This window comes from Brassica napus, chromosome A5 (genome assembly GCF_020379485.1).
Source record: "Brassica napus cultivar Da-Ae chromosome A5, Da-Ae, whole genome shotgun sequence".
NCBI lineage: Eukaryota > Viridiplantae > Streptophyta > Magnoliopsida > Brassicales > Brassicaceae > Brassica > Brassica napus.
The window spans coordinates 6,766,243-6,793,296 of record NC_063438.1 but is presented as its reverse complement, the minus strand read 5'-3'; the positions used below and the strand labels follow the sequence as shown (position 1 = coordinate 6,793,296).

Genomic DNA, 27,054 nt, shown 5'->3' with positions numbered 1-27,054 from the left:
GTCTTCCTTAAAACTTCTTCAAAACATGACACACTAAAGCTCAAAAGTAAGTGTCCAAGACACTGTTTATTATTATATTATACAATCTGCATAGTGCATAACATTATTACTTCATTACATTTACGCATACACACATTGTCACAACTCACAAGGTTTTAACACAACAGACTCAAAACACACACAAACTCTTTGCTAAACGATCACATAAGAAAACATCTCTTCATTCAAACTCACATCACTTCCTCTGAAGAGTAACCAAATCAAGAGCAGATCCAAACTTCGCACTCAACGCTTGAGCACACCAACCATGTCCATCATCAACCGTCGGCATCCTCACCTCAACCACAGGAACCACAGGACTCTTCGACCCCGGCATCAACACCGCCGCAAACACCCTCAAAGCATTCGAAGCATCGATATCCATACAAACATTAATCTCCGGAACTCCTTTAGCCGCCGCCGGGATCCCAACGATCTTGAAGTAACCAAGAAGATGATTATTCTCTCCAACGCCCTCTCCTTCACCTTCATACACAACGATCAAAGCTTCCTTCTGGTTATCATGAACCGTGGTGAAGAAGAGATCTCTACGCGCAGGAACCATCGTGTTGCGCGGTATCACGGGTACGAACTTGTTACCATTAGCTCTCACTCCAACCGCAAGAGCTGTAGCTTGTATAGTCAAGAGATCTAAGCTACCGAACGGGTCGTGAATCCCTGACGTCACAGCACCTTCCAACGCAGCTCCTCTAACCGCAGCTTCTAACGGATTCACTTCCTTATAAATCTCTTCCTTCTTGCACACGTTAGAGACGATGGCTCTCACTTTAGGTATGTAAGAACACCCTCCAACCATTATCACATCGTCTACATCATCAACGTCCACTTTAGCATCCCTCAGACACTGCACAACAAGCCTCTCGCACTCCTCGAACACTTTCTTGTTCACTTCCTCAAACTCCAACCTATCGAGAACCTTGGACACCACGTCACCGTCTCCCAAATCAACTTCTATCTGAACACTCTCCTGCTTCGACAGCCTGTGTATAGCGTCCTGCGTCGCGACACGCAGCGACCCCGAACCTTCCTTGTCCGGTCGGGGAGCGACATGCCGCATAGTGTTCTGCAAGATGTCTTCTCCTCCAACGGCGCTTCCAGCCAAGGCTTTGATCTGCGAGACGCCACCAGCGGTTGCAGTAACGGCGACGTCGCAGTAGCCAGCACCCATGTTGAATATAACCGCTACCCTCTCGCTTCCGCTTCCCATGTTGTCATGACTCGTCATCTGCTGCTGCTGCGCGTACAGCAGCGCGACGGCTGTGGGCTCAGGCATTAACCTAAGGACATGGAGTCCAGCCATAGCGCAAGCTCTCTCGATCCTAGTGAGCTGGAACCTGGAGAAGGACACAGGAACCGTGAGCACCACGTTTCTCACCGCGCGTTTCAGCTGAGACTCCGCCATTAAGCGCAGCTCCACGAGGAAGATCGCCAAGACTTCCTCCGGAGTCGTCGACCTCCACGCGTTGTTCACCAGCGCGGCGATGAACGGCCTGACTCCGATGTCTAGGGTTTGGACGAGAAAGGGAAGACTTTTGCTGGCGTGGACGACCGGGTCGGTGTCCACGCGGCCTATGAGGCGTTTCATGTTGAACACGGCGGCTCCGGTCAGCATCTCTTGCTCGTGCGCGAGCTGGTTGCTCACGCCGCCCGCGGGGACTTCGTCTTTGAACGTGACGAAGGATTTGATTAGCTTTTGGTTTCTTGTGTTACGCAAGATGTGGACTTGAGAGCCGTTCCAGACGGCTATGCTGCATTGGGATGTGCCAATGTCGATTCCAACGGCGATTTCGGGTAAGGAAGGAGATGATGAGGACTTCTCTTCTCCTGTGTTCTCGCTGTCTGATGCCACTGTGTACGCTGGTTCTGCCATTTTGTCCTGTTCAGATACATGTTTTTAAGTTTTGGACATTAGAGATGTAAACACAAATCAATTATTAAAAACTAAAATTGATTTTATTACATAACTTAACATTCAGAAACTAATTAAGACCTGATTCAGACAAGAACTAAACTAGTTTCAAGTGTCTGCCTGATTCAAACCATTTTTATGCTGGTTCTCCCATTTAATCAGTGATTTGTTATAACTAAAATTGATTTCATTACATCACTTAACATTCAAAAACTAATTACGACATTATTCAGACAAAGAACCGAAACTAGTTTCAAGTGTCTGCCTGATTCAAACCATTTTTATGCTGGTTCTTCCATTTAATCAGTGATTGGTTGTTTAACTAAAATTGATTTCATTACATAACTTAACATTCGAAAGCTAACTAAGACCTGATTCAGACAAGAACTGAAACTAGTTGTCAAGTGTCTGTCGGATTCTTGGAAGCTCACTCTCCTACCATCTCACCCAGTAACATAGCAAAATAAATATGAACTGATTAAGCGAGAACTAAGCTAAAACCAAATTGGGAAAAACGCAGAGATTACAAACCCCAATGAAGAAGTGGGAACAAAATGGAAGACGAGAGTCATGAGGAGACAAACCTGATCAAAGGAGAGATCTTTCACAAGTGGGTTTTGCAGTTTGAGCTTATTTTAGAAGATTATGGTTCGTGGAGAGACAGACGCACGAAGAAGTAGACAGAGTTTTAGAAGGTGCGAGAGTGAAGGGATTTGATCTTCTAGAGCTTCCTAGAGAACTTCGGCGCTTCTTAGAAAAGGAGGAGAGGGAGATTTTTTTATTTCTTTAATCAATTTGCCGACCAGAAAACAAATATTACTACTTTATTAAAAAATGGGCCTGTTTGAAGAAAATATATGGGTCGAATTAACGAAATCATGTGGGCATATAGTTGATTCTAGGCCCAACTTAAGGATCATGATTCTTTAGCTTGTGTTTCAATGAAATCAGCAAGGCAATTAATTCGTGTGTTTGATTGTACTACTAAATGATCTAAAAGAGCGGAAGAAAATATAATGATTTGGACAGCATAGTTATATGTCATTCTTCTCTGTCTCCAATTGGTTCCTTTAAATAATTATATGATGATAATTCATCATATGAATAATTTAAACAAATGATTATAAGTCCTATTCGAATATTTAATTAAATAGTAAATCAATCAATTCGTGTGTTGTTTTCTTGCAAGATTTCCAAATGAAGGGAAACAAAAAAATCACTGATTTGGACAGAAATAGTTATTATCATTCTTCTCTAGCTCCAATAATTTGCTTAGATATGATAATTTATCAGATGAATAATTAAAACGAATGATAGTACAATATCAAAGTCGAATCTTTCACGATAGAAGATGAAGTTGTATAAAATGTCCAACCAATAACCCAACACATTGGTGCCATCTCTTGATGGGAAGTGATGTTTGAGAGAGGTCCACTTAAAGAAAATTAAAATCAGCTTTTTGTACAATATTTCATCAATAAACATATAAAACCAAACTAAGCATAATCAGTCATTTTTTCTTACGCGACAGATTCACGGAATAATGTGCTTTAGGTCGACGTCGCGCAACCTGCAACTTGCGTCATGTGACTAAACCTGCGATCTACGACTAAAACTATGTTCGTTTATGTGTCGTTTGATCTACAATCTGCGACCAATCGCACGATCAAAATTTTCTTACTTTTTAGTGGCTGTTTTCTCGAGCGATTTGAATGGGAACCCGCGACTGGTCGTGTGATCAGTCGCGAAACATCAAAACGAACGACAACCTGGTCGCTTGTTACGTGACAGTAAAACGAACAACAACCTATGATGTGCGATCAGTATAGGTAAATTAACGAACAGGACCTTTATCTTTTCCACATCGCTTGGTTTTTGTTTTTGACCACACGTAAAAAAAAACTTAACCAAAAAAAACAAAACACGTAAAACAACAATCGAACCGATATCCTATCAACGCGTACGCTAGTGCTGTCCGAGATATATTTTCTCTATAAAAGCACGTGTATATTGTGTGTGAATTTGTGGTAGTGACATCTTATTTGAATTCCATAAAGGTGATAGTTGTTAAGAAGACAGCTCTAAAAGCCTAAGCCATGTGGCTAATAGCAATTCATTTGAAACTCCCATCGAATATTTATTAATAATGATCGCGTAGCCTTCATGTTGGGTTCAGTTTTTCTGGTTTATCACTCTTTTACAAATGAACAAGAACAGAAAGGAAGCGGTGCCTAACCAACATCAGCTTCCGGTCCGGCCGTTAAATCTTATAAAACATTATACCTCCACGAGCGCCCACGGCCACGATGCATAATCTTGGTTATCGACTATGATCCTAATAACTTAAGATATTCTAAAATTGTTTCTTTTCGTAAAATATTTTTAATTGTTATTTGTAGATTTTAACAATAAGTGCAGCTAACATTTATGACGCAGGAAAAATAATTATAAAACATGATACACAGAAACAATATAATCGGCATCAAGGCTTGGTCTATTGACATGTAAAACTTCTGTAACGAATTGAAAAGTTTGGTCCCCTGAATTCAAAACTATGTTGGAGAGATTCACTCGTGACAAAAGGACGTAGAGACTTGGCCCCGAACTTGGTCGGATCCACTCTTAACCATAACAAAAAAAAATCCAGTATATATATGTATATATGAAAGTGAAATTAATAACTATATGATCAATATATGAAGTAGAGGAAGATTTTGTTACAGTGATCACTAGATACAGCGTGAGTAGATGGAAGTATTACAACCAATTTTTGTTAAGTAGTTTATTTTTTTTTTGTATTTTATCAGAAAGATACAAGAAGAAAGAAATGTATTAAATCGTTTAAGCACATAGATGACAATATATTTTTGGTTGGCGTGTCAAGACTTAAGACTTACTATTAGAAAATTTGGTCGTCTAAAAAAATGTGCAATCATTGATGGAGTAATTACTATTCATGTTCGTTTTAATTACTCTTGGCTTAATTTTCTAACCTTCTGTAGTCAGGTTATTCTTTACCAAAATGGCACCAAGGATGAGAGATGATTGATTTTCTTATTCATGAAAAAGTCAAAATTTTATAGCATATAATACAAGTTTACCTATTTAACGTGATCAGTTATTTATGTTCATTTTAAGTTTTTTTTTTCGTTTTACTCTTCTTTATAAACCATACTATTGGTACTTTCTTGATCATTGAAACATGGTTCTGCTGACAAAAATAAGAAACATGGTTCTAAAGACTTAACACGTAAAGTTTGAATCTCTTTAATTAAGAAAATGCATTTATATTGCTAATCAAGATGGAATACGATCGGTGCAAAAAACAATCAAGATAGAATATGATTTGATTAACATGGAAACATAATAAAATGTGATTAGACTTTCGAGAATAAATGTGTCATCATTTGTCACAAAAAAGAATTATGTATTCAGATAAAATAGACACGAGAAGGATATGAACTATGAGTCAGCAGTCAATATCCATGATTAAAAAATAGATTAAAACACTTAAAACTAGAAATTCTACACAAATAAAAAACGACTCAGCATCCTATAAATACCCTCCAGACTCTCCCTTTCTTCTTGCCTCTTCGTCTTTGTTTTGCTATTTACTCCATTTTCTCAAATATTTAAAACAGTATTTTTGCTTCCTTTATTTTCTTGTAATGGCTTTCTCTCCGATCAACTGCCTCATTTTCGGTAAAACTCAAATACATTTACAAAACTTATATTATTTGTTACAAAGCAGTAAAACTCAATCTTTCTGTTATTTGTAACTGTGATCAGATTTGGATGACACATTATACCCTCTGAAAACGGGAATAGCTCCAGCCGTCAAGAAAAACATCGACGGTAACTAAACGGGAAATTACCTTTTTACAATTTTCATAAACATTCAGTTAATTATATTTCCCTTCGCAGATTTTCTAATGGAGAAATTTGGATTTTCTGAAAGTAAAGCTTCAAGTCTAAGAGTTGAACTCTTCAAGAGTTATGGAAGTACTCTCGCTGGTCTCAGGGTAATTTCACTTCTCCATATTCTTTTATCTTGAATTTTTTTTTGTTAAATGGTTTTCTTAAGAAAATTTTACTTAATTGGTTTCTCATTTCTTGTCTTTATTTTCACATAAATTTTGTAGGCATTAGGTCACGATGTTCATCCTGATGAATATCACAGGTAAAAAAGTTACCATCAACATATATAATTTACCATTTATATATATATATTGTTCTTAAAACGTTTTGTTGCTTTTCCTGAAACTTTTGGTTGCAGTGTCGTGCACGGAAGGTTGCCGTATGGTTCAATCCAACCTAACAGCAAACTAAGAAACCTTCTGAACAAAATCAAACAGAAAAAAATCGTAAGTTCATTTATTTATTTTTTAAATAGAATGATTTTTTATTTGGTTTGTATTAAATGGTCCTTTTTTTTTCTTGGGTCATCAGATTTTTACGAATTCAGACAGGAACCATGCGATGAAGGTTCTTGAGAGATTGGGTTTAGAAGATTGTTTCGAAGAGATTATCTGTTTCGAGACAATGAACCCGAATTTATTCGGGGCAACCACCCGACCGGATGAGCATCCCGTCGTTCTCAAGCCTTCGTTGACCGCAATGGATGTTTGCATTCGTGCAGCCAACGTTGATCCTCGCCGGGCGGTAATACTCTTATTTATATTTATATTTAAATTATTTTCTTATTAAATGCATCGTATTAAAAATTTAAAACTGCTTTTAAACTTTTAAATAGGTGTTTTTGGATGACAATGTCCACAATATTACCGCGGGTAAATCTGTGGGGCTTCGCACAGTCCTGGTAAATTTTTTTTTTGGTAAAATTTTATTTCATCCACAATATGTGTTTCTTTGTAGTAAAAGACCTTTATATGTGATTTATTTATTCTTCTTTGTTGGTTTAAAGGTGGGAAGATCAGAAAAGACTAAAGATGCGGATTACGCGGTGGAGACTGTAACTGAGATAGCTACGGCGGTGCCGGATATTTGGGCGACGGCTACAGCCGGATGTGATGACGGCGGTGAGAGGATCAGCCGCAGCAAGAGTGAGCTGGAAGGTATGGCTTCGATCACAGCCGTCGGTGCTTGACGTATCGAGTTGGCGAATCGTGACCGTTGGATATTTTAACATTTAGTGGTTGGGATTGTACAGATGGCGTTAAATGTTGATAACGCATGTGAAAAAAAATAATAGAGGTGGTGGAGGATATTAATATTCATCCCATCTGGACCCCAAATGTGAATACGCAATGAAAATGTTAAATGTATGATGATAATGATTTCAATAAGATGTGTACATTTTGTGTTTATTATCAAACGTAATTTTCGAATAAATTCAAAGATTTTTCTTTTTCAGAGTTGTGTTAGTAAACTGGCATTAGATCATCTTAATTTATGAAATGAAAATAATACTAATACTTTTTTATCAAGGACATTAATTAATGCATGTTAAAATCGGAATGATGACTAAATCTATGTCCAGTGTTTATTCTAGTAGTCAATTTCGTTAACTGAAGAGTAATAGTCTAATAGAGAATGGATAATAGTTGCGTGCCTTTTCGGATTATCTCTCAGCCGTCCGTTTTATTATTTCCACTACTCCAGAGATGGGCAAAATGAGGGTGCATAAGGAATCCAATTAGAATAACCTTAATTCCTAAACTTTAAATATATATATAGTCCGTATGATCTCGACATTACCAAAACTTTTTTAGTAAAATTAATCTAAAATGTTTGACTCCAATTTAGAGAAAAGGCACATAAATCTAACAATGAGATGATTGAGACAGCACGGGACAGGAAATTGGTACAGCTATGGTCCATGGTAGCGGAAACCCTAGCAGATGGAGATGTTGAGGGGAATGAACGATGAAGAGGAGGAGTAAATACGCAGTCATGAACCAACTTTCTTTGCCGCATTATCAGTGCTTTATGTTATTTTCTTTGTTGTATCTATTCTATTTAAATAGAAGTCACATATGTATTTAGAAAGTTTATCAAATGTACATATCTTCATTATAATATAGTTTAATATCTCTTTATTTATTATTTTAAATAAAATAAATATTTAGTTAAGAAAATTCTAACAAAATATTTTTAAAATATTTTCATAATCATTTTAAACTTTATTTCCGAAAATTGATTAACTTGAATTTTTAATTATCTTAAAATATAATCAGAAATTTAAATTTAATTATTTTTGATTTACAAACAAAAAATAAAACTTATATAATTTTTAAAGATATAATACTAATACTTTTTTAATTTTATCCGCTCAGTTGCGTGGATTAAGATCAAGTCCTAAAAATTAAATTTCGTAACCTGAAACATTATGAGTATGGAAAATCAGATTATTTCCTTACTCCAGTCCCGTTTTATTTACACACATTTTGGGCTAAACTAATTCCATAAAGGAATAAAAGGCCCAAATCGAACCTTCGGAAAAGGACCCGAAGAAATGGGAAAGATCATATCCGAAGCTCTCTCCTGCGCACAAGGTAGCATTTGTTGCGTTAGTTCTGTTCAGAGAGATATTGAAGTTCTTGTTATTATTCCTTTCAGCAGTTTGTGATCTTTGTTGCATTCGACTTTATAGTGTTGTAACTCATAATTACTTGGCAGGCTTTTGATCCCCCAATAGATTTTAGTTAGGATTTTGATGGTTGTGAAGACTCAAATCCTGAATGTACTCCAAACGAGAAATGCATCAAGACACTGAAACTATATCCTTTTTTATGTAGAATCTTTAATTTATTTGTATAACTGCAGGAGTGAACTATGATTGTGATGGGAGCCACTTAAATCACGGCCATGGCAGTTTTATGTCAATTTATATACTTTAAAGCCTCAGTTCCTTCCGGAAACAGAGATGAACATCGTTAGCAATGTGTCGATTCTTTGCTTATTGTATCAGTTTTGTACGATCGTTAGGTTGTTGTGTAGATTATTTGAATATTTCCTGGAATTCATATCAAATACGAAATGGTGTTCTCTTCAGAAAGCGTTGTACTGTCAGGCTAATGTGGGTTTTGTAGTGTATTTCTGCCTAGTCCATTTGTGAGAATAAACTTATCATATACCAATTCATGCGATTTTTCTGTTACTATTGTTGTTCTCTTTTAGTCTTTTACATAGGGGCATCATAATCATCTCATGATTGGTTGGACCCATCGTTAGAGACACATGTTCCTCTGGTTGATGTAGATAAGACATGCTTTTGTCTTTTTATTTTGGCTGATTAAATCAACTTTCTTCTTCCTTGTTAATCATATATGAATTCCATGTTCGAGATTGCGCGAGGTGTGAGTCGGGCGATTGGTCTGGGCCTAGCGAATTAAAGTTGACCTGTTAGAATTTATTCCCAAGCTCTATAAGATCCATTAGGTGAGTTTGGACAATTCTGGGAGTCCTTTATCTCATGTAGCCTTGTTGTTGTGTGTTTTGCTCAGCAATCTAGTACTTAAAGTGTAAAAGGCAAATAAAGTGTAAAAGGCATGAAGAATCTATAACCGAGATGAAGTTGCATACTGAAAGCCACAACACATGTTTACAAATGTCAATTATACATTTAATACAAACGGATTCCATCTGATCCTCACACTCATACTACTATTGAATGAATCCTGATACAGTGTTTTCGCTTCTTTTTTTAATGTTATTTGATCTTTTGAGTATGAGTGTACGTAGTTACTAAAAGAATCACAATTATTGTTTGAAAGCAGAGGAGCTAAAATCACTAAACAGTCTATAAACTAGTTACTTCCATATAAAACAATGTACTAATGTCACTTTGGAAACATAAGGAACAGAAGAACTAGTGAAAATTTATATATTGACATACACTTTTACAAATGAATAAAACTTGTTTAAACAAAGATCTTCACATCACTAGTTTCCTCGTCTTTGCAAGTTCTCTTGTGAAGCCCTGGCCGCGTATCTGCTGACCTTGACGAGGTTTGCAAAGAATCATATCGATTGTAGACGCAGCTTTGGTTTCTTGTTCTCTGATCCTCTGCCTCCAAAGTTGAAGAAGGGCTGATGCAGCGTTGCAAATCGTACGGTCCTTGTGCTTTGTGAGTCCCTGAAGCCTCTCAACCATCCTCCTTGGCTCATTAGGTTTCGGAGTGGCGTTCTTCTTCATGAGTAACGAGACAGCCTCAACGCAGCGAGACGCGTCTGTTTTGCCAGAGAGAATACCCTTAGCGTTGGCCACGTCAGCAGCTTTCTTTGCCGCTTCGAACAACTCCACCATCTCCTCTGTTTCCCCCGCGGAATTAGGGTTTTTGAAAGCAGCGACTCTCCTCGGAGGAGGAAGCAATGTTTTGGTTGTCACCTTACTACCACCATCTTTGTATTCTTTGATGTCCCGTTCAGTGTTTGCAAGCAGCGTCTCTGTCGTCTTAATCGGCTTGAAAGATTGGTCTCTTCTTCCATGTCCGTAGAGAGTGGCCAACCACGAATCGAACAAGGATTGAGACACTTCACGGATCTCAGGGCTTTTATGAGTTCTCAGAGTCTCCAACCGAAGTATTGACTTAGAGAATCGTTGAATATCGCTGACGGAGAGAGACGCAGACTTCAACCTATTCAACGCGTCGACACAGAGTTCGATTCCGCCTTGGTTTCGTGTAAGATAGCTGGCTTCGATGGCTGCGGTAAACAAAGCTTGTAATTCATCAGATACCTCCTGCGCCTTCATCTTTCTTTCTTGCGCTGTTGTTTTTGAGTTTCAGATGATTTGTGTGATCGAATTATGGAAAAGAGGTTTCAGGTAACGAGAGAAGAAGTTAGGGCTTTGTAAGATGGAAATAAAGAAAGAGCGTAAGTGATAGAGTTGATATATATATAGAGAGAGTGGCTTCTGTAAGAAAAGGAAACTTTAGTAGCTTAGGATCCAAGCAACTTCTTTCAATTTCCTTTTTACTCACCCATGGGTATTTTCGTCTAAATGACTCCTAAAATCAATTTGGATCAGACAGACACAGGCTGCTAAAAGCAAATTAATCCCCACATAAATCAATAAGATTATTTTCTTGATTTTTTCGTTTGTTAAGTTTACTACGATTCTGAAAATAATTTCCCAATACTTTTTGTTCCTTATTTAAAAGTTCTTTTTTTTTTAAATTCAAGTAAAATAATTCAATCTCTTCATGGTTGCTAGTTTCCTTTTTGATTACTCATCCCTCTCTATCAAAGTTGTATGAAGCTTCTGCTCTGTTTTACTTATTGTTTATTTTTCAAAAGTTGTTTAGGACAATTAAAATGCTACAATCTCTTCAAAACACAAAGATACTTTGAGAGTTTCCTTTTGATTTCTTCATCTCTGACTCAAAGGTTTATGCTAAGTTTACATATGTAAGCGTTACACAAATTTCTGAAGAAGAATAAGAGAAATAGTTTTCTTATATTATCATCCCCAAAAAGATCCATCAGGCTACAACAACACAAACACAAGCGGAAACTTTATTGGCTCTAAGCCTCTAAACTCAACTCTTTTCTTGAATCAATCATCACCATAGGCCTTGAAGCAATACCGTTCGCGATAAGGAGCGTTGAAGAAAAGATCAGCCTCCAACCATTTCGGGTACCTAACAAGATCTCCAGCTAAAAACTGCATAAACCTCTTGCTGCCTTCGGGCACAACACGAACCTCTCCTTCTTCAATGTAAACCAGCTGATCCACCTGCCAGTCCCATGGCAGTTTGCACTTCCCCGTCTTCCAAACTGACCATCTCGTAACCCCTAGCTCTTCTAACCGTCTCTGTGACACTTTCCGTTCCACTTTAACGTTGTATAGCTCCTCCAACGGTGTCTGCATACATGATACCTTAAAGGCTCTCTGAACAGAGAGGTTATTTGTTTTCTTGCATTGAGTGAGAGAACCTAGGAATGGTGTGGTCATTATAAGACTTGCCATGGCTCCTTTTTCTTTAAATCCAATCTTGTGACACCGAGTTTGGATCTGCGCATAATAGAAAGAGGATAAATTAGAATTAAAACCACAATGAGACTTCCAGAACACATAATCGGAACATTGTGATGTCAAAAGTCGTATAAACTAGAGAGGAAGACTGGTAAATGTAGCCTTGGGTACAAGTGAAATGTTGTAAAGCACAAGACTTTATCATCTAAACAAGGACACAAGGTGAAATAAAATCAGAGAATTGAAATCTCTCTCAACAGTATTTAAGACAAATCACAGATAACTCAATAAGCTAAGAAAAGGTTGTCGATTTCAAAGTTAAAAATAAAAATAGACTGAATCCAAATCTGAGTTCTTACCGGAGAAGAGAGTGGAGGGAGATGAAACTTGTGTGAATCGAGGGAGACTTCAGAAAAACCCTTAAACCTTGTCCTGACCCAGACAGAGGTTGGCTTATCCATCCATTCCATCCCCGACTTGTGTAAATTACAGAAAAGACCCTATTATTTAGTTATATTTTAATTGTCCGCCTGAAGTCTCCTTTGTACTACTTGGTACCCATATGTTTTTATTTTATTTTCAGAATTCCCTGACACATGACATGGCACAATCTTCCAGTTTTTTTTATCGACAATGTTGATCAAAATGTCCGTTTTGGGGTTTGGTTTATAGCCAGCCATTGGTGATTCTGCAAATTTAGCAGTTCAAAACGAACACAAGTGGCTCTCTCTAGAGAACGCAGGTAAAGGCTTTCTCTTTGATTTCGACTTTTGAAATTTTCATTCTTGACATTGCTTGAATGCGTCCTGTATCTGCTACCAAAGGTTGCTTGCTTGATGAAACCATTCCGCTCAATTCTTTGAATATTTGTGTTTGCTTCTTCTTTTTTTTTTAATGCAAAGCTCTTATATAGTGCTTGAATCTTGAGACCCTTCACCCATTTGCATAAGCACTTTTAACTTAACAAGGAGATGATGTCTTTTAGCTGAGTATGAGATACATTTGAAACCACATGTAGTATGAGTTACATTATTATTTCGTAGGAAAAAAGTGATGATTTTCAATGCTTTGTTTCTTTTTATCTAGTTATTGTAGCATTTGAGATCTTATACTTTTGTGGAAACTGAGATCTCATACATTCAATTCGCTTACAGAGATTAGGAGGTCTGGTTACAATTTCTTCAAGATATATTACAGTTTGTTCCTCTAGCAAAGACATTAGGCCTTATTGTGCTGACAAAACCTCAGATCATATCTTTCAGCAAGAAACCTGAAAAACGCAAACAATGATTAATATGCTCTCCGGTTGTTCCTGGAATATTTTATTAAGACAGTTATAGCGTTCATCCAAAACCTCATTAAACCCTTCCTGATCTGTTGTGCATTCCTCAGGCAAGCTTTGGAAGAACTTCTATTAAAGACGAGTTCCAGTTGTGACTATCATATGTGGCGTACAGTGGAAGATGTCTCTGTGACAATCAGCTCACTGGTGACATACCACAAGGGAGAATTTAAATGGAATCCAGAGTTATGTGGGGATTCCTCTTGAAGAAAGTTGCTTCACCACAAACCCACCATCGACACAAGAGCCAGAAGTAGAAGAAGAAACATGGAAGTGGAGAGCAGTAACAATTAGTGTATGTGCTTTGAAGTGTTGTTTGGATTCGTGATAGGAAATACTCTCTTGCTTTGTTACAAGCCTGTGTGGTTCATTAGGAGCAAATGCTTAGTGATAATAATAGTATGCTGTGTGTTACTTTAAACTAGTTTATGATAACAGAGAGTTGCTGAAACCACTGACTTAGTAACTTCAGTATCAAGAAACAAAATGAATTTTATTTATTGACTATCAAATCAGTTTCTTACAAATGGTTTCAATCTCTTCCTCACTTTCATACTACTCTTGATACATTGATTTACTACAAGCTATATTGAATCTATCAGCGACATTTTGTTCAAAGCTACAATCTTCACATCACTAACTTCATTGCATTTGTAGATTCTCTTGTGAAGCCCTTGCCGCATGTTCCTTGAGCTTTACGAGGGTTCTTGATGGCAGAAGACTCTTTACGTTCTTCTTCTCTGATCCTCTGTCTCCAAAGTTGAAGAAGGGCTGATGCAGCATTACAAATCGCACGGTCCTTGTGCTTTGTAAGTACCTGAAGCCTCTCAATCATCCTCCTTGGCTCATTAGGTTTTGGAGTGACGTTCATCTTCGTGAGTAACAAGATAGCTTCAACGCACCGAGACGCGTCTGCTTTGCCAGATAGAATACCCTTAGCGTTGGCCACGTCAGCAGCTTTCTTTGCTGCTTCAAACAACTCCACCATCTCCTCTGTTCTAGGGTTTCTAGAATCCTTAGCTGGAACGTTCTTGCAAGCAGGGGCTCTCCTCGGAGGATGAATCAAGGTTTTGGTTGTAACCTTACCATCTTTGATGTCCCGTCTCGATTGCTGAGGAAGAGCCGTGGTAGTAACAGACATGCAAGCATCGGTCTTCTTTGTCTCAGTCCTCCTTACCACAGGTTCCCGAGCGAGAGTTTTGTGATCTTGTTTCTGGTCCGAAACCAAAAGATTGGTCTTTGCCCTTTTATTCGTCAAAGACCCGGTGTTTGCCTCTTTCCTCTTCAGACTAACTGCGTTAAGACCGGCGGATTTGTCTGATCCTTGCGAGTAGAGCGTCTTCAACAAGGAAGTAAGCAAAGAGTGAGATACTTCCCGGATTCTAGGGTTTCGGTGTCTTCTCAAAGTCTCGAGTTTGAAGATCGACTTGGAGAAGTAAAGAATATCCTTCGCTGAGAGAGACATGGACTTCAACCGAATCAATAGATCGATGCATCGTTCGACTCCACCAGGGCTCCGAGTATCATAAGTACTCTTGAGGGCAGCAGCAATCAAATCCTTCATCTTGTTCTTTCTTCGTTTGTTGATTCTCTCAGGTGACTTAGGGTTTGATGAATGATAAACTAGAAGTAGAAGAAGAAATAAAGGAAAGAATGAGAGTGCTAGTAGAACTTATATAGCGATAGTGGTGAGTCGCAAAAAGGAAATAACGTAATTGCTTAGTGTCCAAGTAACTTGTCAATTTCCTTTTTTCAATTTTCTGTTTTTAGTTTCCTTTTTTTTCAATTTGGGAAAAAGGAAAAATGGGTAGTTTTGTGAACGTCATTTTGGGGGGTTTGTTAATAGGGTTACGACGGTCTTCGACGGACCAAACTAATCATAGTTCCATCTCCATCGACGAGCTGGCCTCGATTACAAGTTGTGATTCTGTACATTGTTCTCAAGAGCTTGGATTTTTCAGTTTTCTGAAGTTTTTTTTTTGTTGCCATATCAGATTGTAAAGTTCATCATCATCCAACTCCAAGACATCATTGTCCATATTACATATCTATCTTCAAATGCTTCATAAACGTCTGCTTTCTGTAGCTCTTCATGCATATGTATATTCACAGAATCAACATCTTAGTCCCTTAGATTTGGTTCACAGGGCACTAGAAACTCCTTTGATGTCAGCTTCGCATAAACACCAAAGGCTTTGTTCTCTGAACAGACAATTTGTAAAAATAATATTAATCACATTAACGTTTTTACAAAAAAAAAAATCACATCAACGTTAAACAAACAGGCTAAATCAATTTTACGCCCAATAAAGTTAAATATCTCATTTTGATCCCAACTTAACCAAACCAAAGGTTTTCAGAACATTAAGTTTGAATTTCAGCAAGTTAATTGGAGTAGTCAAACTTATAGAATTATCTTCCAGCATCAAACCACAAACAGACAAATCATTAAAATTCAAAAATCTATATTTTTTACACTTTATATATATCTCTGAACATTCGAATTTTATGTTGTGTTCTATTTTTATATTAGTTTAAGTTTTATCAAATTAAATATTTTCTTTAAAAATGTTGTTCAGACTAATGTTTTTCTTATAACAACACCTCTTTCAGACATGATTGATCCCCGAAGTGTCATCACTTATATGAAAGTAACATTACAGTATACTTTTTGTTTGTAATATTCGTACATCCAGTTTACCCTTTTTGGGATAAGAATGTCTTGTGCTATAATTGGTATCAAGAAAACAACTATACCCTTTTTCCATTTTTCAACTGCATAATAATTTGGTTGATTAAATTTGATTTTTCTTATTGCACCCTAAACAAATGCGCATGCGCGAAACACTACAAATAAATTTATAGTCATATACTCATATTTCTTCATACTTTTTCTATATGAAAACCGTATCTCTAGGTTATAACTTAGAAATTAAAAACACAAGCTAAGCTAGAAATATAGACTCAGATTATCTTAGACAACGCTGGATTTCCAGCAAGTTGATTAGGGTGGTAAATCTTACGTAATTATTAAACCACAAAACGAATCACTAACCATAATAATTTTCAACATCAACAAATAGACCATTTTCAGAATTAAACCATAAATATTTTCAGCATCAACCACAAAACGAATCATGAAACCAAAATTATTTTCAACAACAACCAATAAAATGATTTATCCTTTTTCTTTTGCTTCCATGATAATTAAGCATCGACATCAAATACTACATTTGCCACCCTTTATATGTTTATATACCAATGATCGGGTAATTATTGAAAATTTTATACAACGGACGCGACTGCAGAGATGTGAATAATCTCTAAGTTCTAATTACTTGTTAGGACATTTCCTTTGGATACAGCTACGAGTATATCAGGCCTCTTACATCCATTGAATTTGGTTATTCTCAATATGTGTTTTAATAGTCTTTTAGCCGTACCATATAGTATTACGTAGTAAAAGAAAATAATCTTTCCGCCGACAACAAAAAAGAAAAGAAAAATGATCTTGGAAAACATAATATTGCTGCACTTGATAATTACGACATCTACGCTAATGATAGTATGGTATGAGATTAAACAAAAAACCATCTTACAATGTTATTCTCATTTAAGGAATCATATTTTTGCGAACATACAAATACACACAAACTATACTTATATCTACATACATATAAAAACTATATGGTCAATTGCCGTTGATCTGGATATTCAAGATTATGCTTATACCCAAAGCTTAAATAAATATTTCAAAAACTCCTACACCATGTTATATGGGAGTTTGTATAAATCATCTAAGTGTATATATATAGTACATATATTCTCCAGTTTAAAAACAAGGAGAGGGAGAAATAGACCCTTTCTATCGCTTGTTATGCAAAGGGTTTGACCCCGTCGGAATCTTTCTCTTCTCCGGCTTGAATTCTCCGGAACCGATTGTATGTGTAGCATAAGAGTGGAAGAACCCTATGTCTCTTCTAGAAGGTCCGGAGGAAATGGTTTGTCTTCCAGCAGCATGAGTTCTTGGGGCTTTAGAGAAAACAAAAACGAGAGCGAAGAGAAGAACAAATATGCATGTACGTCGGAATCGAATCATTTCTTTTGGTTCTGTTTAGTATATTTTGTGTTTCTCATAAGGTAAGTGAAGGAAGAAAACCCTTTTGAAGAGAGATGGTTATGACGACTTTGAGAATTTAGTTGATGCACAAACTTGCATATGGTGTTGTATTTGTTGCATTATTTATTTCATGTCCGGACATGGATGGCCCACTTCATAAAATCTTGTCATTTACAAAAGTTTTATGACATAAATCTTCAAAAGTTAGTGTTAATATTCACCAGTTCACTAATCAAGTTTCGAACCCAAATATAAGTGAAACTAAAGCTAAAAATGCAACATGAAGTTTGACCAAAAATACAACACAAAGCAAGAGGATATGAGTAGAAAGAGAATGAAATTAGAGATAGAGGTAACTAGACAAACGTTTTGCCTTACTTTTTTTGTGGATTGGAAGCAGAGTAAAACTCATTATACTGCTCCCACCATGATTAGACGGGATCAAACAGAGCCATAAACGATATATAGCTGGCCCAAATCACACCTAGAGAGTCTCTAGTTGACACTAGTTTAAACGGAACTGATTTTGTAAAACTGCAATCTGATGTCAACTCTAAATATATAGATCATCACCCAATTGAAAGAATTGATCAACTAAACTGAAAACTAATGAACTGAAACTGAACTAAGCTATAGCAAATCTGTACTAATTTTAGTACTAATAATAAAATTGGAAATTAGTCTCACATCTACTCTTTTTATGAATGTAAGAACATTTCCAATGGATGGTTCTCAACTTATAGTTTCTCACAAAAACTAAGATTAAATAAATGAATGAGTATTTTAAATGTTGAAATACCTATTCCTAGTATTCAGATGGGATACTTTGAATTTCTATTAGATGGGTATCTTAACATTTGAAATACTTATTAATTTTTTTTTATCATTAGATACTCACCTGAAATGGAGAAGTTCCAAAAAAATATTTAGCATCCATTAGTTTTTATTTGTTCTTTGCTCAAGAAATAAAAGTCAAGAACATAAAATATATATTTGTTCAACTTTTCCATAAAAGCAGTAATGGGCCGAGAATTAGGCCTTAAACCGGACCGAAACCCAACACACACAGGAGTCCCTGATAAACCGTCTAATCTTCATCTTCATATAACCAAATCTCGACCCATTCCCAAACTTTTCGAGTATTCTTCCTTCTTCAGCAAATCGAAGAGCGAGCGGATAGAGAGGGTATTGATTCTGTAAGCTATGGACAGAGAATGGGGATCGAAACCAGGAGGCGGAGGCGCCGCCTCGGCCCAGAACGAGGCCATAGATCGCCGTGAGCGTCTCCGTCGTCTTGCTCTCGAAACCATAGACATTGCGAAAGATCCCTATTTCATGCGCAATCATCTCGGAAGGTATGCGTGTTTTCTACACAGACTATAATAGCTGATTCTACTCTTGGAGGATGATTGTGCTATTTTATTTATTTACCTGAAAAATCTTCAATTAGGTTTTTATTTTTATTTTTTTTTGGTGATTTTACGGAATTAACATTGTTTTGGTGTGTTTGATTGATGATGTGAAGCTATGAGTGCAAGCTATGTCTAACGCTGCACAACAACGAAGGAAACTACTTGGCTCATACTCAAGGTAAGAGGCATCAGACCAACTTGGCTAAGAGAGCTGCTCGTGAGGCTCAGGAAGCTCCTACTCAGCCTCAGCCACACAAGCGCACTGTCTCTGTTCGTAGAACAGGTAACTACTTGTTTCTCTTGGGGATGTGATTGTCTTATTGGAGGCTTATGTAGTTGCAGGAGTGTTTGTCTTTGCTATGGTTACTGTTATTGGGTACATAGGTTTTCTAAGAACTTGTTTATGTTGACCATTAGAAGTTATATTTATCTTATTAGGGATTATGTAATTGCAAGAGTGTTTATCTCTGCTATGGTTACTTAATGTTATTGGGTAGATAGGTTTTGCTTAATGTCAGCTTTAAAGGTCTGGTTGATGATTCCTCCGTTGCTTAGTTATTAGCTTTAAATGTTTGGTTGACTAACTCTTGATCTTGTGTATGTTCTTGCAGTTAAAATTGGTAGACCAGGGTACCGTGTTACAAAACAGTACGACCCCGAGTTGAAGCAAAGATCTCTCTTGTTCCAGGTAAGCATATACATTGTTTTTGTTGAACTTCATCAACTATCATTAGAGAGTGGACACGTAATGATTTTTTATCCTCAACTTTGTTTTACAGATTGAATATCCTGAAATAGAGGACAACATAAAACCCAAACATCGTGTCATGTCTTCATTCGAGCAGGTGTGTATTACAAGTTCTTATTTATGTGTCTCATAAGACCTTCTCAAGAGTTCTCATTCTGATTATTGATTAATGATTCTTTTCCTTTTTGTTTTGTGTGCAGAAAGTTCAACCTTATGACAAGAAATATCAATACCTTCTGTTTGCAGCTGAACCATATGAAACCATAGCCTTCAAGGTAATGCTTCTTTTCTTAATTTGTTTCATTCTGGTATATTGTAAAATTGATTGATAATAGATTCTTACATTCATTATGATTATTGATATTTTGATATGCCATGTCTCGGATTGAATTCAGGTTCCAAGCACGGAGATAGACAAATCAACCCCAAAGTTTTTCTCTCACTGGGATCCAGACTCAAAGATGTTTACTGTAAGTGCTTCTTATCATAATAACCCCATTTAGCTTGTAGAAGTTTTTGTTTTGATTAAAACGAAACTAATGATAACAACTTGTGATAAACAGTTGCAGGTGTATTTCAAGCCGAACAAGCCAGACCCATTCAAGCCTCAGTCCACTGTTGAATCAAATGGCCTTCTGCCTCCACCACCACCGCCGCCTCAAACTCAACCGCCACCACCTCCTCCATCTGGTTCACTGCCACCACCACCACCTCCGATGGCTAATGGTGGTGCGTCCTATCCACCACCTCCACCACCACCTTCTGGAGGTTACATGTGAAAGTGAAACTAGGATGCTAGAATCAACTATAAACCGTTTGAACACATCACTCTTTATCACTGTTTGTCTCAAAGAGAGTGTACTAAGATATTAAAATCTGTGTTGACATGGGTTTTTGAAGCTATATTTCTGCAGATGTATTAACGATCTTGTTATGTTTTAGCTCTCTGTTATGTTATCAATTTGTTTCTGCACTCGAACCATTTCATAAGATTACATCGGTTAACTCATAACCACGTTTTAACCAACCCAATCAATTATAAAGAACTGAACCAAGTCCTCTATTATGAATTTATGATAACTATCATTGTTTTTGCACTGGAAGCATTTTAGAGATGGATATATCGGTTAACTCATAGCCATCCTAAACCGAATCGATTAATCTTAAAGAACCGGACAATGAGTATAGTTGAAATTTGTTTGAAAATTGAAACGATGTTTTGGCTCCTGATGACGTAAACAGCGACGGGGGTAATTATGTAATATACACATTCAACAGCGTCACTCAAATTCAAAACACCAAAGCGGAGGGAAAATCAAAATCCCTAATCCCCCAAATCTCTTGAATACGCAGCGGAGGTTTTCGTCGTAAGATCTCTTTTCCGGTGAATAACTTTTCATTTCTCTTACCGGGAGCTTCAGCCATGGAGGAAACCTTAACTCCAAACCCTAAGCAAAGGCCAACTTCGACGGCGAATACTCGGATCCAGGCTCCGACAAGTCCCTTCTTCTTGGGATCCAACAACGACAGGCTTGAACGTGAACAAGCTCGCGCCGCCAGAGTCGCGGCTAGCCGTCGCAGATCTGTGGTTTTCGGTCGTGGGCCTCAGCTTGAGAAGGAATCAGATCCGTGCTTTGACAAGCAGCAGATTCTCGAGTTGTTTCAGAATTGTATCAAATTAGCTAGTGAGAACGTAAGTATCTGACGAGTTTATTCGTGGCAAAAGGATTCTTCTCTTCGAATTTGGTCTTGGGTTCTCATTATGTTATGTGGGTTTTTGTGTGTAAACAGAAAATCAATCAGAAGAATACGTGGGAGTTGAATTTGATCGACCATCTTTGTGAGATTATTAAAGTTGAAGATGAGAATAATGCAGAAACCAATTTTCAAAAGGTAAAAGTTAAAGACTTTTAAGAATACCCACAAAGAAAAAATTGTTTTAAGAAACGTTTGTGTTTGTCTATGGCAGGCAAGTTGCACTCTTGAAGCTGGAGTTAAGATTTACTCAATGAGGGTAGACTCTGTTCATTCTGAAGCGTACAAGGTCTTGGGTGGAATTACTCGAGCTGGCCATGATGACACCGGAGGTTAGTTCCATAGCTGTCTTGCACAATGCACACACAATAAACTATCCTACCTTTAGCACTTGGTTAAATCCGCTTTGTCAATTTATGGAGATGTGTTCATTTACCTATTTTGGTCTGTTTCGTGGGCCAAACTAGTCTGTGGTTTGACTTCTATATGAGAATTTGAAATCACTGACAATCGATTTTTAAACGGACTTCTGAATAACTATAATTATTGGCTATGCAATACATTAATTTCTGATTTTCTTTAGCTCTAGTTTCTAATCTTATGTTTTTTTCTGATATTTCTTCTCGAACCTAGACAACGAGGATGCTGCTGGTTCAGTTGTAACTGCAACTAATCAAAAGAAACAGGCAGAGAAAAAGGTAGTTTATACAGAAATCTGAATTCTTGATATGGTAGATGACACTACTTACTGATGAGTTTATACCTGCAGCTCTCGCCTTTATCAACACTGGAACCATCCTTTGATGCTCTTAACGTGAAGAAGTTCGACGGTAATTTAGTAACTTAACATAACTCCCTTTGTCCTGTATGAAAAGTAAGTTCCGTCTGATATCGTTTTGTATGTCTTACAGTGGCATTCGCCGTGGATCCCCTTTACCATCAGACTTCAGCACAGTTCGATGAAGGTGGCGCAAAGGGTCTCCTGCTAAACAATTTAGGAGTCTATGGAGGGTGTCAAGTTCTATTTGATTCACAAGAAATCCCTGGAAAGCTTGTGTCTTCTGCAAATCAGCATGATAAATCAGAAACTATTGATCTATCCTTCGCTAGAGGTCTGCCTTTGTTTGCTGATATGCCTCTCGCTGTACCATTGTACATGTTTTGTTTCACTAATTTTTCTCCAATGCCGTGGTTAATATGCAGAATGTGTGGAGAAAATGGTGCTTAACATGCGGCAAAAGGATGAGATTGTACCATCTCTTCGGGCTATAATCAATCAATTTGATGAAGAGAATCAGAGACCATCTGATACGTTTTCTTGTAGTCAGAAGACGACGGAGTCATTTGATATATCACATGATAATGAAGCTAGCTATGCCGACAATGATGATGGATACGATAACTTTGGAGATTCTTTTAATTATGAGGGTCAGTCTGGTGCTGCTGAGGAAAACTTTGGCCTCAATGATGCAGAACCAGCATACTCAAATTTTCCCGAGGTTTCTACCATCACTCTTCTTATGTTCACTGGTTTTTCTTTTCTTTGGTAACTCAAAAAACTGATGCTAACATTTTAACATTGCAGGAAGTTGAACCAGCCTCACTGCAAGACCTCGATTCAGATGAAAGATTTGAGAATGTTGACGACTATCTCTTCTTGTCGTTGGGAATTTCATCTAAACAAAATTCTTGGGCAGGTCCTGATCACTGGAAGTACCGGAAAACAAAAGGTATGCGCTTATATCTTCAGTTTCAAGCACTACGAGAAGTCCTCTTAGATATCTAGTTTCTCTGACGGTTTACATTGTCTGCAATCTTTAGCAGGTCCAGATGTTCACCCTGCTTCCGAAAACGGATCTTCTCCACCAGTGAAGAAAACTAGGAAAAAGAAGCAAGCAGAGCCTGAACTAGATTTTACAAAAGCTTTGGAGGAAGAAATTCCTGATATCTTTGCCCCCCCAAAAAACCTAAAGTCTTTACTTCTCCCAGCAAATAGAGCCCCTTGTCAAACAAAGCTTCCAGAGGATTGTCATTATCAACCTGAGAATCTAGTAAAGTTATTTTTACTACCGAATGTGATGGTATGGCTTGCTAAACACTCACCCAATTACTTTTTTCTCGTTGTGTTTCTCCTTTCTTTATCTGTTATGTTTCATCATCTCTACTGAAGTGTATTCTTTTGAACGGTAACAGTGCATCGGGAAGAGGAGAAGAAAATGCTCAGGTAAAAAATTCCAGTCTCAAACATCACTGGTGGTTTCCTTCGCGGTTTATGAGGCACATACCAGCGTCTTTGCTTTCTTTACCGAAATAAAAATTGCCTTTACAAAGAAAATGGTTTTAAAAAATCATCAGCAAAAGTTGTTTTGGGATTCTGTGAAGAAACTTAAGTTCCACTTGTTTTGTTATGTGCATATTCCAGGTGAAACAAGGCAGCAGTATGATGATTATGAACATGCCGAATCTTGGGCAAATGATAATGTCTATGATGATGGCCCCTTTGATAATGGAAATGATCAAAGTGATGCAGAGGATACTACCAATTCATTAATCTCTCAGCCACGCCAGGTATGAATATTGATCTGCATATGATTATTGAGTGACAAATCGTTTCAAAAGGCTGTACTGGTCTATGTATGGTTGGCAATGAAACATTGTTGTAATTGTCCTGCACAATTCATGCTTTAGGTGAACAAAATTGAGGTCCAATATGATAAAGCTTCAAAACAAGTTGATGTGCAAGTGTTAAAGGAAACTCTATGGGAGTGTCTTCAGGAATCTCCTCAACCACCAATTCAGGTTAGCTAAAATAAACATAGTTCTTGCTTTCTGCTTCTATTATCCTGAAATTACTCTGCTTAGCTAGCTCTCTTATGACCTCTGTGAAACATATTCGTAGTTCACACCAGCCATGTTATGCCAACATACGCATATCCTGTTTAATGCACTTATACTTATGGTTCCATGCCCTAACTAATTCAACAGGCTTGGGGATGCCAGCTTCTTCATTGTCTTTTTATTTCTTCCCAATATTGTGATGAAATTGACAGAATCTGGTTTGTGGCAGGATGAGGAACACCAACAAGAAGCACCTGAAAGTAGATCTTTCAAAGAGCTGTTGGCTAGCTTTCCAGATGATTGCAAAGCGGCTGGGACAACCAAAGACATCTCACCACATCTATGTTTCATCTGCCTGCTGCACTTGGCCAACGAGCACAATCTCAGCCTCATTGGCTCTCAAGACTTGGAGGATCTAACAATACACCTTGCCTGAAAGAAGAGTGAAGAGAGACCAAGAAGAAGAGAAGCCAACTGTTTTATGTTGCTACGCCTACTAAGTTTTATGTTGTAGTTCAATGTACTGACTTGATTTGTAATAAATTTGTTCAAAAATCCATTAATACATTGTTGTTTTCGTACAATGTTTCATTCAATCTGATCCATCACAGAACTACAAGACAATATTATAAATCAAAATCACAGATACATGGAACCAGTAATTTTCTTTCGTGTGATATAAATAAAACTTAGGTGTGCCACTAAGAAGCCTGAACACTGCTTTTGGATTTAACAGAAGACTTGGTGGCTCCCTCTTTCCATCCTTTTTGACGAGCTCTGAGTTCCCACATAGAAGTCAGCTTCTTCTGCTCCACAAGTGCCTTTTCCGACTTCTCTCTTGCTTCCTCACAAGTCTCCATACCGGAGTTGCACTTATCCGCCTCCTTTTGGTAAGAGGATGTGATCTTCTTGGCCTCTAGCAGACCTGTGTCTACTCGTTTGTGTTTCTCCATCGATGCTGCTTCGCGTTGCTTCAGTTCCTCTGTTAAGAGCTCAGCATAGTTCTTCTCTGTGTCTTCGTTCACCTCTGGGTCATGCTTTGCACAATCTGCACGTCACAGGACAAAGATATTCTTAACAATCTTGTTTACTAAAAATATAGACAAGTACAATCTAGTGTTAATGATGAGCACATAGAGACTCACCTCCAAAAGATCCATTGCTGAGTCCTGTAGAAACAAATAAAAAAAAGGTAAAAAGGATTAAGCGTATGTTTCTGTTTCTGTACCATTCAATGGAAGGTAGACATGGTTGAGATATGTTGTGATCATTGCTTTGTTACTATTTTAAATCCATATAGGTGTATATAAACACAACACATAACACTGCTACTCAACAAGTAAGATGCTCAACCACACGACAGCAAGTCAGACCTCAAAAGACTCGAACTTAAATCTCAAGAGACACACAGTACATGTAGATCTATACAACTAAACATAGTATAGCATTTGTACTCTTATCTCCAAAAGAGATTCGAGCTCAATCCTTAATCAAGCAGAAGCACGAGATCTGGTAGCTCAAAAGCTATATATGAACCTTATCTCATCGTAAATGAGTAAGCTTTAGAGCAGATCTAGCAAAGATCCAATCAAGGGTTACCTTTGGGGATGGTGAGGAGAGGCAGGGAAGAGCAGTCGCAGACGCAAGGAGAGCAAGAAGAGGCGGAAGCGACCAGTGCCTCGGTGAGGTGCCAGTAGAGAGGAGGACCGAGTATGTAACCAATCATGCTCAGCGCCAGCAAGGTCAGTCCGGCTTTCAACGCCGCCGTGTGCTTCGCCATACGAGTAGATCTGGGCTTCTTACAAAGATTCGAGATTTGAGCTCTTGCTGCAGTGGAAACAAAACTGGAATCGAGACTGGATTTGACTTGAGACTATATGGCACTTCGAGTTTTGTCGGTGGTGTTTAATTAACAGATGCGCGTTAATGTATGTGTGTGAATGTTGGTATTGACGTTTTCATCATTTTTTTAAAATCATTTATTAGAACAGGTTTTTTAGCTTGGGTTACTGATTCATGACTGTAATATTTTTTAGTTTCATTTGGCTGTAAAATCAGCCAATTATTCGATAAGCCTATATAATCTATTAATTTAAAGTCATATTTTTTATTTACTATTAACAAGTCATAATAAAACCATTAGTAAAATTAGTTAATATAACATATTTGATCATTTATATTAATAATATAGAAATTATAAATTTGATTTTTATTTTTTTTATTATAACAAAATCTGTTAAAAAAATCTATCAAAATCTCAGTTCAAATTTTAAATACTTTTATAAAATAACGTATTAATTAATTTCGTAATTAGTAATATAATATTGTTATAAATCAATTTTAACTATGAAAATATGTTATTAGAAAACTATGAAATTAACTATGAAAATATGTTATTAGAAAACTATCAATGTTAACTATGAAAATATGTTATATACAAAAATATTATAGTATATAATAACTTTTAGTTCATATACTATTTTAAAAATTTGTTATTATAAAACTAGGAAATTTTAGTAATTTATTTAAAATATTAATGACAAATCAACTTTTAATTATAAATTTATTTTATTTTAATTATAAAAAAATATGTTCAAAAATTTTAAAAAATATTACCAATTTCAAATATTTTTTATAAAATAATATATTAATTTATTTTTATATATTATAACAAAATATATAAATTTTGTAAATAAATATCTAAACTCAAAATTATAATATTTCAAACTTTACAGAAGATAAAACCATAGATAATAAAGAATAACATTTTGAAATGCTGCAAAAAAACTAACTATATATATTGTAAACATTAAATCAATCTAATATTTTGAAGTTTTAGTTTAAAAAAAACTTAATATCGTAACATCCAAAAAATATCCTATATCAATAAAATTTACTCAATAAATATGATAGATATTACTAGGGCTTTT

The 27,054-nt window shown here is 36.8% G+C and overlaps 8 protein-coding genes across 9 annotated transcripts; 3 read left to right on the top strand and 5 right to left on the bottom strand.

Moving 5' to 3' along the window:
- Positions 1–40: 40 nt before the first annotated feature.
- LOC125609378 (heat shock 70 kDa protein 8-like) lies at positions 41–2,792 on the bottom strand. Its single transcript, XM_048780780.1, has 2 exons — positions 2,554–2,792; positions 41–1,936 (listed from the first exon to the last, which is right to left on the bottom strand). Exon 2 carries the CDS (start codon positions 1,928–1,930, stop codon positions 236–238), a length of 1,695 nt encoding a protein of 564 aa, XP_048636737.1. The 5' UTR covers positions 1,931–1,936; positions 2,554–2,792; the 3' UTR covers positions 41–235.
- A 2,704-nt stretch (positions 2,793–5,496) lies between these two features.
- Positions 5,497–7,296, top strand: BNAA05G35130D (uncharacterized protein C24B11.05). The gene is made up of 8 exons (XM_013893245.3): positions 5,497–5,671; positions 5,759–5,824; positions 5,894–5,991; positions 6,112–6,149; positions 6,246–6,333; positions 6,419–6,631; positions 6,723–6,788; positions 6,894–7,296. Exons 1-8 carry the CDS (start codon positions 5,638–5,640, stop codon positions 7,074–7,076), a joined length of 786 nt encoding a protein of 261 aa, XP_013748699.1. The 5' UTR covers positions 5,497–5,637; the 3' UTR covers positions 7,077–7,296.
- Positions 7,297–9,874: 2,578 nt separating this feature from the next.
- Positions 9,875–10,685, bottom strand: LOC125609620. The gene is made up of 2 exons (XM_048781151.1): positions 9,970–10,685; positions 9,875–9,923 (listed from the first exon to the last, which is right to left on the bottom strand). Exons 1-2 carry the CDS (start codon positions 10,683–10,685, stop codon positions 9,875–9,877), a joined length of 765 nt encoding a protein of 254 aa, XP_048637108.1.
- A 686-nt stretch (positions 10,686–11,371) lies between these two features.
- LOC106454823 lies at positions 11,372–12,348 on the bottom strand. The gene is made up of 2 exons (XM_013896916.2): positions 12,269–12,348; positions 11,372–11,948 (listed from the first exon to the last, which is right to left on the bottom strand). Exon 2 carries the CDS (start codon positions 11,901–11,903, stop codon positions 11,490–11,492), a length of 414 nt encoding a protein of 137 aa, XP_013752370.2. The 5' UTR covers positions 11,904–11,948; positions 12,269–12,348; the 3' UTR covers positions 11,372–11,489.
- A 956-nt stretch (positions 12,349–13,304) lies between these two features.
- LOC106453578 lies at positions 13,305–15,023 on the bottom strand. Its single transcript, XM_013895812.3, has one exon. The coding sequence runs from the start codon at positions 14,813–14,815 to the stop codon at positions 13,880–13,882; it is 936 nt and encodes a 311-aa protein (XP_013751266.2). The 5' UTR covers positions 14,816–15,023; the 3' UTR covers positions 13,305–13,879.
- A 3,448-nt stretch (positions 15,024–18,471) lies between these two features.
- Positions 18,472–20,504, top strand: LOC106451325 (splicing factor 3A subunit 2). The gene is made up of 7 exons (XM_013893244.3): positions 18,472–18,726; positions 18,897–19,066; positions 19,395–19,471; positions 19,563–19,628; positions 19,732–19,806; positions 19,927–20,001; positions 20,095–20,504. The coding sequence occupies exons 1-7, from the start codon at positions 18,575–18,577 to the stop codon at positions 20,308–20,310; spliced, it is 831 nt and encodes a 276-aa protein (XP_013748698.1). The 5' UTR covers positions 18,472–18,574; the 3' UTR covers positions 20,311–20,504.
- Positions 20,505–20,816: 312 nt separating this feature from the next.
- LOC106451322 (condensin complex subunit 2) lies at positions 20,817–24,683 on the top strand. Of its 2 annotated transcripts, none has more exons than XM_013893242.3 (13): positions 20,817–21,224; positions 21,323–21,424; positions 21,501–21,618; positions 21,920–21,984; positions 22,056–22,116; positions 22,198–22,398; positions 22,490–22,785; positions 22,872–23,016; positions 23,111–23,367; positions 23,480–23,510; positions 23,709–23,854; positions 23,975–24,085; positions 24,354–24,683. In XM_013893242.3, exons 1-13 carry the CDS (start codon positions 20,955–20,957, stop codon positions 24,558–24,560), a joined length of 2,010 nt encoding a protein of 669 aa, XP_013748696.2. In that variant the 5' UTR covers positions 20,817–20,954; the 3' UTR covers positions 24,561–24,683. The 2 variants fall into 2 exon arrangements, with proteins under 2 accessions (XP_013748696.2, XP_013748695.2); XM_013893241.3 differs by having other exon boundaries at positions 20,818–21,224; positions 23,108–23,367.
- BNAA05G35200D lies at positions 24,657–26,052 on the bottom strand. The gene is made up of 3 exons (XM_013893243.3): positions 25,724–26,052; positions 25,270–25,293; positions 24,657–25,172 (listed from the first exon to the last, which is right to left on the bottom strand). The coding sequence occupies exons 1-3, from the start codon at positions 25,902–25,904 to the stop codon at positions 24,826–24,828; spliced, it is 552 nt and encodes a 183-aa protein (XP_013748697.1). The 5' UTR covers positions 25,905–26,052; the 3' UTR covers positions 24,657–24,825.
- Between the last annotated feature and the right edge of the window lie 1,002 nt (positions 26,053–27,054).

Bases quoted from the DNA above. Each gene is read 5' to 3' on its own strand.
- LOC125609378 (XM_048780780.1), bottom strand. From the start codon at position 1,930: ATGGCAGAACCAGCGTACACAGTGGCATCAGACAGCGAGAACACAGGA.
- LOC106451325 (XM_013893244.3), top strand. From the start codon at position 18,575: ATGGACAGAGAATGGGGATCGAAACCAGGAGGCGGAGGCGCCGCCTCG. The intron at 19,067-19,394 runs GTAACTACTTGT...ATGTTCTTGCAG, and splicing joins TGTCTCTGTTCGTAGAACAG to TTAAAATTGGTAGACCAGGG. The intron at 19,629-19,731 runs GTGTGTATTACA...TTTTGTGTGCAG, and splicing joins TCATGTCTTCATTCGAGCAG to AAAGTTCAACCTTATGACAA.
- BNAA05G35200D (XM_013893243.3), bottom strand. From the start codon at position 25,904: ATGGCGAAGCACACGGCGGCGTTGAAAGCCGGACTGACCTTGCTGGCG. The intron at 25,294-25,723 runs GTAACCCTTGAT...TTGTTTCTACAG, and splicing joins TCTCCTCACCATCCCCAAAG to GACTCAGCAATGGATCTTTT. The intron at 25,173-25,269 runs GTGAGTCTCTAT...TGTGACGTGCAG, and splicing joins CAGCAATGGATCTTTTGGAG to ATTGTGCAAAGCATGACCCA.
- LOC125609620 (XM_048781151.1), bottom strand. From the start codon at position 10,685: ATGAAGGCGCAGGAGGTATCTGATGAATTACAAGCTTTGTTTACCGCA. The intron at 9,924-9,969 runs GTCTACAATCGA...CAAGGTCAGCAG, and splicing joins GAACAAGAAACCAAAGCTGC to ATACGCGGCCAGGGCTTCAC.
- BNAA05G35130D (XM_013893245.3), top strand. From the start codon at position 5,638: ATGGCTTTCTCTCCGATCAACTGCCTCATTTTCG. The intron at 5,992-6,111 runs GTAATTTCACTT...TAAATTTTGTAG, and splicing joins GTACTCTCGCTGGTCTCAGG to GCATTAGGTCACGATGTTCA. The intron at 6,150-6,245 runs GTAAAAAAGTTA...TTTTGGTTGCAG, and splicing joins CATCCTGATGAATATCACAG to TGTCGTGCACGGAAGGTTGC.
- LOC106453578 (XM_013895812.3), bottom strand. From the start codon at position 14,815: ATGAAGGATTTGATTGCTGCTGCCCTCAAGAGTACTTATGATACTCGG.
- LOC106454823 (XM_013896916.2), bottom strand. From the start codon at position 11,903: ATGGCAAGTCTTATAATGACCACACCATTCCTAGGTTCTCTCACTCAA.
- LOC106451322 (XM_013893241.3), top strand. From the start codon at position 20,955: ATGGAGGAAACCTTAACTCCAAACCCTAAGCAAAGGCCAACTTCGACG. The intron at 21,619-21,919 runs GTTAGTTCCATA...TCTCGAACCTAG, and splicing joins TGGCCATGATGACACCGGAG to ACAACGAGGATGCTGCTGGT. The intron at 22,399-22,489 runs GTCTGCCTTTGT...GTTAATATGCAG, and splicing joins TGATCTATCCTTCGCTAGAG to AATGTGTGGAGAAAATGGTG.